This window comes from Schistocerca serialis, chromosome 3, assembly GCF_023864345.2.
Source record: "Schistocerca serialis cubense isolate TAMUIC-IGC-003099 chromosome 3, iqSchSeri2.2, whole genome shotgun sequence".
Classification (NCBI taxonomy): domain Eukaryota; kingdom Metazoa; phylum Arthropoda; class Insecta; order Orthoptera; family Acrididae; genus Schistocerca; species Schistocerca serialis.
In genome coordinates, this window is record NC_064640.1 from 333,949,764 (window position 1) to 333,960,703 (window position 10,940).

The 10,940-nt window shown below is 38.5% G+C and overlaps 1 protein-coding gene across 2 annotated transcripts in view; it reads right to left on the reverse strand.

Annotated features, from left to right (window-relative positions):
* The window catches only part of LOC126471608 (uncharacterized), a 209,297-nt gene extending 205,044 nt beyond the window's left edge, over positions 1-4,253 (reverse strand). The window contains exons 1-2 of one of the 2 annotated variants that reach the window (XM_050099846.1): positions 3,477-4,253; positions 1,035-1,695 (exon numbers count right to left, since the gene is read on the reverse strand). In XM_050099846.1, the coding sequence (XP_049955803.1) occupies positions 1,607-1,695; positions 3,477-4,152 (765 nt within the window). In that variant the 5' untranslated portion in view covers positions 4,153-4,253 and the 3' untranslated portion in view covers positions 1,035-1,606. Of the gene's footprint in view, positions 1-1,034; positions 1,696-3,476 lie in introns of those variants that run through there. The other variant, XM_050099844.1, reaches the window with a different exon arrangement.
* Between the last annotated feature and the right edge of the window lie 6,687 nt (positions 4,254-10,940).

The following is a 10,940-nucleotide window of genomic DNA, read 5'->3' on the forward strand; positions in this document are numbered from 1 at the left end:
GTTAATTTGTTGAATACTATGTCATTCAGTGAAAGATTTTGTCGAAATTTTTGTCCTGAATCTTCTAAGCGCCACAATATAAGCAAATCTGCATATACAAGTATTCTTTATTACGATTACATCACTAAAAGAAAGACATATTTATTCTATATATAAATACATTACGTATGTACAGCAGATCTGGGGTCATACTTGCAAAAATTTCTAGAAATAGCAGCTGTTATTTCTGACACAGTAACATTGCTAGTTGTCTATGTACATTTTTATCTCTGTTTTGATTATGCAAGAAACATTCAGTGTGTAACTTCAGTCAATGCTTCAGAAAATCCTGACACCATTTTCATGGGAGCATTTTAGCACAAACATTGATGATGAGCAAAATACTCTCATTAAGATATGTTATCTCATCTCACACTACTAAATTATGTTAATTATAGGGACCTATAATCTTAGAATTCATATTAATTTGCTCTATGTTAGCCATCATCATATGCTGTAGAAGTTCTTCAGCTTGTATTTAGATATGTCACTGCTTATTTGTAGCCTAAATTCCAAATGGAAAAAAATCACATGAAAGGGATTTTGTTCAACGTATTGATTCCTTAATAAATGAGAAACATACAGACATAATATTACATCAGTATAAAATACTCATTAAAAAGAAATACATCAAAAGGCAAAATTGTCAATTACATAAATATTTTGACAATTATATTAAGGATAACTGGTGTATTTATGTGAATGAGTATAAAACTGTACTTTTTACATATTTTTAGCACTCTTGTAGAATTACAGGTGTAAGATACTATAATTTTTGGAAGATTCATAGAAAACTGATCAATCAGAACTACTTTATAGAAAAATTAAATTAGTCATACATTTTACAAGTTGTAGTAATATGCATGTACTATATCTAGAGAAAACACATCCCCAAAAATTTATCTAACAAGAAATGTTTCAATACACTGCATTATGCTATAAAAGGCTATGATAAACAATCGAGTATGATATCATATCTGGTAAAGGTAAGCATCCATTCTTCATACTGTATAAAAAATGTTTTTTCACTTAATTCTCACAAAAGTTCTGCCAGTCACTCGTAACAACCATTAAATTTAGAATTCGTGAAATCATATCGAACTGTAGTGTACAAACAACACAGCTGTATAGGTCAGATATTACTTACCACATCCAAAGGTTAATAACCTGATTACAAGAGTGTAATTCATCCAAAATATCAACTTCTACTTCCAGTTATACTTTGCTGTAATTTTCCCTTCTAACTTTAGTAATTCCACAACAAAAATAGTATGACTGCTGTCACAGCTTAAGTACAAGTTTTCATATTAAGCTTATTCATCCAACAGTGATGTATTCCGTAGACATAGTTATTCCCTATTATATATTCACTGTTGAACATGGACATGTTACTTAGTTTTTAATCCATGTATATTACCCACCCATCAAAAAATATGTATTCGTCACCCTGAGCAAAATTTTCACCATTATTCTGACCATCCTCATCAAATCGATCCATTTTCTTTATGATGGTGGCAGCAGTAGCCTGTGTGGAAACTGATCTGACATTCTCCTTTTTGTGTTGAAATCATTCCATCTTCTCAGGTAACCCATGTGGATCTTCACCTGCCATCTGATGAATCAGTGTAGGTTCATCTTGATTTTGCAGATGGTTTCCTGAAAAAAAAAGGTAGAAGATTTAACAGAAATCTAACTACTTATTTGCTACAGGTAAGTCACTGATAACTAGTTTAATACAGCACAGCTAGTGAAAGTTATTCTTAAAAAAAGAAATTACAAGTAAACGAATATTTCTTGGCAGCTGTATGCTCTGCAAGACTGCTAAATCGCTGGAATTTCCTGTTATGTTTTATTCTGGGCTATGGTAAAAACTTAAACAAGATAACTTAATGCACAACTGTGACTCCTGAAACAATTTCATTCATGTGAAAAAATTCATGTTTTGTGAAAATTATTTGTGATTTACTTGAGAATTTTGAGTTTCCAAAATACAACTGAACTTAGAAGCTTGATAGTCACGACTGTGCACAATTTAATTAAGATTTCCATACTCGAAATATAGATATTTTCATTAGCCTGCAAAAAAATTTTATGTGGCTATAACAGACAATCAGTGGAAGTCTACAACTAGCAGTATAGTTTTAAATTAGATACCGTTTACTGAGTGACAGAATGTAATTTGTTATATGTTGTCAAATTATCCTTAAGAGAACTCATACTCATAAATGTTTTCGTAAGAGATTTGTTATTGTATCTAGTAGAAAAGCAAACACATATCATACATAAATTTTGTTACTTTCCCCTCAGTAGCTATGAACATAAGTTCACATTATTGTAATTTCTGCACAGAACACAAAACTAGAGCGGGATGTGTTGTGTTGGCAGAAGAGCCAGCACCTTGTTACTAGCGGGGGCCGAAATGCACGCGTTTTAGCTCACGCAGGCTGGCGTGAGGAGGGAAGGACTCTACTGACGTGAGGTCTGGGGCATGACAAGGAATTAGAATTCAGAAAGCGGACGTAATTAGTTTGATACTTAACTTTAATCCATTAATGATGAACGTCGCTTTTGACGGTATATGATTCACAATATTATCTGTTCAGAATAGTAAATGAATATGGCGCCTTGCTAGGTCGTAGCAAATGACGTAGCTGAAGGCTATGCTAAACTGTCGTCTCGGCAAATGAGAGCGTATGCAGACAGTGAACCATCGCTAGCAAAGTCGGCTGTCCAACTGGGGCGAGTGGTAGGGAGTCTCTGTAAACTAGACCGGCCGTGTGGCGGCGCTCGGTCTACAATCACTGATAGTGGCGACACGCGGGTCCGACGTATACTAGCGGACCGCGGCCGATTTAAAGGCTACCACCTAGCAAGTGTGGTGTCTGGCGGTGATACCACAGGATGTGTATAAAACAACGAAACAGTATTAAATACACAGTGCTGAAAAGGAACGACTTGAAACTAAAATGGCCAAGTCAGATTGTAGTACGTGCTGCAGTCTGTACAGAATAGCGCTCAATGTACATAACACATGTATTTTAGAATTCTTAATTTGCTTTAGTATTTTCTAATTGTAAGTGTGCAGTTGTTCAGTATGCATCACAGTCAACAAATTATCATACATGTCCCACACACAGAATTCTACATCTGGCTTATATACCTTATCACATTCTAATGAAGTACGAATTTTGTTAGTGATTAACAATGGTTCATGGTGATTACATAACACAATCACTTCAAATCTTGTTGGCAGCAGTGTATTCACCTGTTTTCACTAGATAGTGGCAGCGACATTTTCTGATTTGACAGACCTTTACTGCAACTCATGAATACAGCAGCACGTTTACAGAGAACATTACAAAGACAATCATAGTTAATAGGTTGTGTTACGCTTTAATTATTAATGAAGAAGTTCATAAGCATTACGTTATACTCACTGGGGTCTGTGGCGACACTTTCACTGCATGTGGGTCTAGGTGGATATGGTGTGTCTCGTTGACCTGTGATTCCAGACTTTGAGTGATGCTGATGTGTACGTCCTGGCTGTTTGTGCGACTGCTTTGAACGCTTGCGTTTTCGACCGCATTGTGGTCGTCTGTTGTGAACGTGTTCTGGCTCTCTATGAAACTCACCGCACTCCTTACACTGAGGAATGGCACCGTATAGTGTGTCATCAATTGCCATAAATTCCCCAGGCTGACCATTTACGACACGTACAACCACACGAGTATCAAACTGTCCTTGGCACATCATAACTCTGTGGAAGAACATTTGTGCAAGGTGGTTTAAGGGTGAAGTAGCATGTAAGTAATCTGGGTACACTGGCGGATTGAAATGGGGGTGTGGAGGGTAGACGTCTTGCTCACCACCTAGAAAGAAAAGGGGATGTGGCAGTTCATCGAAGTTAGCAGGATTACAGAGAAACCCATCTGGAAAGTGCAACTGAACATGGATCAAGTGCGGAGATTGACCCGCCACAGAAGGATCCCCTTGTGCATCACGAGTATTAACAAGAATATCAAACCCAATGTGGTACCTAAGGTAGTACGGAAGCCAAGGGAAGTAGCACATAACCGCGTTCTGTCCTAATTCATTGGCAGCCTGTGACGACATAATGCACTATAGAGTGATCCAACTGATACTATGAAACCGCCCGGACCTTGCGCAAAGCACTGAGACGTTCTTCGAATAGCTCACACAAGTCGCACTATGCACGGAGATCTGACTCGAACTAAGTGTCAGCTGCGCTCTTCGTGGCCTCTTGGAGGAGCCGCGGAGTGGGGGCACACAGGCAGTGGTGGGAGACAGCTGCAGTGGGGGAAGCTACAGAGTGGGGGAAGCTCAGGCAGGGCCCCAAATGCAAAGCTTATGCACGCTTTGTAGTTTCCACACCCAGTCCCATAATAATCTTTACTTCAAAAGTCAGTAAAGTTGGTGGCCAGCTTCAAACGTCAAGGGTCTTCAGTAAAAAAGAATGAAATATACTGATCAAATTGCAAAACGAAAAATTATCTTGGGTATAAAATGACTGATTCTATGTAAATGCACTGTAATACTCGTTTTAAGACTACATGATATGTGCAACAGGATCATTATTTTATACTGGACCATTTGCAGCCCATCTGTATGACAAAGAAATAACACTGCTGCAAGTGGACACACATGTACTCATATGCAATCACTTGAAAACAAATTTGTAGCCATTAAAGGCAAACAACGATTGATTTAAATAATCTTTCATAGTCATTAGTTTTTTTAATTCCAAATCATTACTGCTAAATGTTAAACACGATAAATTTGCACCTTTTTTTTGGGAAATTTTACCCAACGCTGTAAGTTAATTTTCTGTGATAAATGAAATGTGTCTATTACATACCATACCACTATCAGCAAACTAATTTACTCAACAATACAGATGTATAATTTGTATTTTTCCTTTTCATCTGATGAGACTAAATGCACACAGAAACCAAAAGTTCATAAAGGGAAATTCACAGTTATACCTCCTTGATGAAATAATATCTTACGAAAAACAATGACTTTTAATCCGTGGTGATTATTCCACTTTTTGGTCCTTTATATTGGTGAATAACCCTCCAGAAGTAAGAAAAAAAGGAAAATGACATAGTATTGTTATTCTAAAGAACACAGCATACTATCAAATATGATTCTGGAATCGTCTAATTATGTGTCTCTTCTGTCCGAGTATTATTATATGCAGTGGCTCTAACTGGACGAATGGAATTAGTGGAAAACTTATTCTGTTGAGGTTATGGAGAAATAGGGACATAACAATACTAATACAATTATTTTTTTAGCCATAAAATTGTTTCAAGTGGGAGCCATTGTAGTTTCGTTATTAATGTCTCCCAGTAAAAGTGAGCTGATTTCCACCCTAGTATATACACATTTCTTGAAATTATAGTGGGTTTTCCGATGAGAATGCGGTGATCATAGTGAGTTGTTCTTGTTGTTGTTGTTGTTGTTGTTGTTGTTGTCGCTGTAGTTGTTGTCTTCAGTTAGAAGACTGGTTTGATTCAGCCCTCCAAGCTGCTCTATCCTGTGTAAGTTTCTTCATATCTAAATAACTACTGGAATCTACATCCTTCTCAATCTGCTCACTGTATTCATCTCTTGGTCTCCCTCTACGATGTTTAACCTCCACACTTCCCTCCAGTACTAAATTGGTGATCCCTTGTTGTTTTGGAATGTGTCGTGTCCTAACAACCCAACCATTCTTTTAACCAAGTTCTGCCACAGATTCTTTGTCTCCCCAGTTCAATTCAGTATCTCCTCAATGACTACTGGATCGACCCATCTAATCATCAGCATTCCTCTCTATCAATACCTGTCAAAAGCCCCCATTCTCTTCTTGTCCAAACAGTTTATCTGGTTTCTTTTCCTTTCATACATGGTTACACTCCAGGCAAATACCGTCAGAAGATACTTCCTAACACTTAAATCTTTATTCGATTATAACACATTTCTCTTCCTAATAAACGCTTCTTTCCATTGCCCCCAAATCTGTCTGTCTAATTTCCTAATCTAATTCCATTAGAATCAACTGATTGAACTCGACTACCCCCTAATATCCTGGCATTACTTTTGTTGATGTTCGTCTTGTATCCTTTTTCTAAGACATTGTCCATTCCGTTCAGCTGCTCTTCCAAGTCCTTAGCTGTCTCTGTCAGAATTAGTGTGCCATCGGCAAACCTCAAAATTTTTCTTACTTCTCCCAAATATCTTTGGTTTCCTTTACAGCTTGCTCAATGTACTGACTGAATAACGTCGGGGGTAGGCTACAAGCGTGTGTCACTCCCTTCTCAACCACTGCTTTCCTGTCATGCTCATCGATTCTTATGACTGCTCTCTGACATCTGGAGAAGTTGTAAATAGTCTTTGGCTTCCTGTTCTGTACACCTGCTACCTTCATAATTACAACGAGAATATTCCAGTCAACATGGTCAGAACATTGTTCTTAGCCTATAAATGTTGTAAACGTAGGTTTGCCTTTCCTAAGCCTATGTTCTAAGAGAAGTCATAGGGTCAGTATTGCCTCGCGTGTTCTTACATTTCTCCGGAACCCAACTGATCTTCCCCAAGGTCAGCTTGTACCATTTATTTCGTATTAGAACTATCTTTCTATCGTTTCCCTTAAAATTACTAACGTTTATTATGTTAATACTCCGTTACTTACAATTAATTTATTTCCTTTGTAACACATTGTTATTACCTTTGTTTATTATTGAAAACAAACTTTGCTTGTAATGTGAAACAATGTGATGTTACATGTAAAACTGTATAATGTACGGCCTGATTTTTAAAATATCAAGCAGCAGGTCTTAAATATGCAATAAATGAAATGTTAGTACTTTTCAATGATGATTTATTAAACTGATAGTTTGGTAATATTCACACCTTTGAGCAACTACTTTCCTTGGAATAGGAACTCTTAGTTTCTTCTTGAAGTCTGAGGGTATATCATCTGTCTCATATGTCCTGCGCGTAGTTTTCTCATGTCTGAGTCTCCCTGGGCGGTCAGTGTCTCTAACGGAATGTTGTTTGCTCCAGTGGCCTTGTTTCTACTTAGGTCTACCAGTGCTGCATGAAATTCTTCTCGCAGTATCATAGCTCTCAGCTTCATCTACGTACTCTATCCATTTCTATAATATTGCCTTTACTTAGTACTGGTTTTCTGTCTGAGCTCTTGATATTCATACAGCTGCTTCTCTTTTCTAGAAAGGGTTCTCTAATTTTCCTGTAGGCAGTATCTATATTTTCCGCAGGAAATATACTTCTAAATCCTTATATTTGTCCTCTAGCCTTTCTTGCGTAGTCCTTCAGCATCTCATTCATTTCTTATATCTTTGTGTTCCCTTCCGCGTGCCTCATTTACTGATTTTTCTAATTTTCTCTTTTCACCAATTAAATTCGATATCTCCTTCGAAATCCAATGTTTCTATTAGGTTTTGTGCATAAGTTCTTAACGTTTTCTCTTAGTTTAATAAACACAAGACGTACACACAGCAGCGAATTTAGTCATCAATAACATATTCTCCTTCACAACAGTCTGCCAACGCTGGGGTGACTTCGATTCTGCGACTGTAGAAATGACGTGGTTTTGATACAAAGAACTCGTCGTGCCATGTTCGGAACGCACTTTCATCTAGAAAGTAACTTCCCTCAAAGCTGTTAGATGGAGAGAGGAAAATGTGAAAATCTGAGGGCGCAGGATGAAGTAAATAAGGCGGGTGTAGAATGACTTCCCAACGCAATTCTTGCATAGCGTTTTTTATCAGTCTAGCAGATTAAGGGCGGGCCTTTTCATCGAGTAGCATCACTTCACGCAGTAATTCCGTTCGTTGTTCTTGGATTGCGTCTATATGACTGCTGACAATGCTGTCAGTACTGATGGTTACATCTAGGGGAAGGAATTCGTACTACGCTACATCGTTCCTGTTCCACCAGAGGCTTTACGTTGTCATTTGTGGATATGCGGGGTTCTTTTCACAGGGAGTTGCTGCTTTGTTTGGGCTCAACTATTCCTTTCTTTTCCTTATGTTAGTACAAAGACACCATTCCCCATCACCAGTAACGGTAGAGGCCAGGATTGGTAGGCGTTGTTCTCTAGCCAAATGACGACGAGCAAGCTGAGAGGCACATATGGCCACCCTCTGATTTTTGATTTTAGTTTAGAGCATGCTGTAATCACACAAACAATTTTCGAACCTTCTCCATTGCAAGCAAATGGCGCAATATGGTGGAATGATTACAGTTCTTCGGCGCGCAGAGTGGCTACGTGGTTAGAGGCGCCATGTCATGAATCGCGAGGCCCCTCTCATCGGAAGTTCGAGTCCTCCATCGGGCATGTCCTTAGCGTATGTTAGTTTCTGTAGTGTGTGAGTCTATAGACCGATGACGTCAGCAGTTAGGTCCCTTAAGAATTCACGCACACACATTACAGTTCATCACATTTGCTAGTTCTCGAGTACAGTGACGTGGATCATTGTGGATTAATGTGTTTAAACGCTCTTTATCAAACGACGAAGGTCTTCCTGAACTTGGAGGGTTAATAATGTCAAAAAGAGCCTCCTTAAGACGAGGAAACCATTTTCTTGCCATACTGTATCCAATGGTGTGATCCCCATACACGGCCTCCGCTTCTCTCACTCCTCTAGTGAATTCGGACAGAAGAATATCGAAAATGTTTCAATGTCTCCACTTGGCACTCCATTTTCTAGCGTCCATGGCTCCACTCACTATTTCCAAACGACAAAGTGACAAGATGTAAGATCAAATAGCGGTAGTGAACAACAAATAAAAATTGACAACCGATATATAAATCCATAGCAACCGGAACAACAACATGCAAAACAGAAAAGCTACGAATTTATGCACCAACATAATGGAAGTCAAGTTAACCCAGTCTTCCAGACTGTTGCTGCTGCATTTACTGAAAAGTGTTGCTGCCCCATTTCAGAAACCACCTGTCTGTCTCTCATCGCAACAGATATCCATCCGTTGTGGTTCCACTTGCGGTATTGCTGTCTATGTCACATAGGCACACAAGCCACTCCACCAACGGCAAAGTACATGGTTGATGGGGGAGTGGGGGGTATGCACTTCCATCTATGCAATATCATGCTGTTAAAGCAAGCTATAACCAATTTAAATAGTGTTTCACTAAGATCTATTTTCTTAAAACGCAAAACTCTTACTCCTAATTATGAATTTAGGAATGTGGAAGATCCTACTTACCTACAGTTGTTAAACAATTAATCATTAACCTGCCTTTTTTGAAAGAAAGTGCATTGCTTGGCAATAATGGAAAAAGTAGTACACTAGTGCCCAAAAGTCAAGTATAATCGAGCCAAGCGAATTGATAACGCAAAGCTTTCATGAAAAATGTTCACGTTTCTCGAAAGGAAGTCGAATTATTTGCAGAAGAACGTAAAGTATAAACAGCATTGATTTTTCATGCTAAACTATCCAAAGGTGCAAACAGAGAAGATGCCAAATCACTGGTACACATTACAGTTAAAAAGAACAAAAAGAAATCTCTACCACAAAAGCAAAACGTTGACTTGGGGACATGTTTACGACAATCGAATGAAATGAAAAATTGCGTAAACCCAACCAACATCGCAACTCATTCCACAGTAATTATAGAAGCTGAAGAAAAGAATTAAAATTTTAGTCACAGACAAGACTACAACACAAGTTTCTCGGTATATCATGTAGGTGTGCTAGACGTAACACCGATCTCGGCAACCCGAGTCCTAAATCATCCGCAATATAAACTTCAGTCCACATCTCCAGCTTAGTTTCTAGCTCTTAGATCATCGTTATTGACGAGGCTCTTCGGTAGTGGAATAGCAGCCCAGTTTTGGACGTAATGGTGAAATTTTGCCTGTACCTCGATGTAGGTGATCTAATATAACTAAATTTTCCTTGAGATGGTCGAGTCTCATCTTTATTTACAATGTCTTCAGCTTATTTTCCCCTTGTTAGTGACGATCTAAGAGGGGAAAATAAGCTGAAGACGTGAATTGACGTTTATGTTAGGGAAGGCATTCGTCTAGGATAGTCTGTGCAGCATTTTTACTGTGCTGCCTGCCGGTGTGGCCGAGCGGTTCTAGGTCGAATCCTGCCTCGGGCATGGATGTGTGTGATGTCCTTAGGTTATTTAGGTTTAAGTAGTTCTAAGTTCTAGGCGACTCATGACCTCAGATGTTAAGAGCCATTTGAACCATTGTTTTACTGTGCTGCTGTTGTGAGCGTGGAGATCTAGGTTCAAGTCCTGAGAGATGCACGAACTTTATTTCATTTCTTCAGCTTCTGTTATTGTCATAGATAAAGTGAGATTGAAATATCCCAATGAAAATTGAATTATGTGAGATCCTTACACAGTAGTCAGCTTTCCAGCCACTGGTGCTTTACTTAAGCACAACGGGAAGAGTCCTGGGGGGTATCATGATACCTGGGTGGATTGATTAAAAACGCTGAAAAGCTAAGGATAGGAAATGATCTCACCTCAGGATTCAAAGAGGGTGAGTAATTTATCAGAGAAAGATTTCATAATAATGGAAACGTGAAGAGAACATTCTGATTTTCAAAACTGGGAACCATCTTCCTAACCACCTCATAAAAGATAATGCTGACTCTCAGATGGTACGGTGAACGAATGAACGACGCAACAGTTTATAACAGCCCATATGAAGTAGGTGACTGTATAAGGTCTGAATATAGCAGTTCAGACAAACTGACGCGTTAGAAAGGCCAAATAGTTTTACATTTTCTTAAACATCGATTTTGTATGTGTTTCACACACTTCAGTGTAGTTACTGAATACAATCACAAGTCCATTATCCCCAGAAAGACAAAAGCACTAAACATAAGAG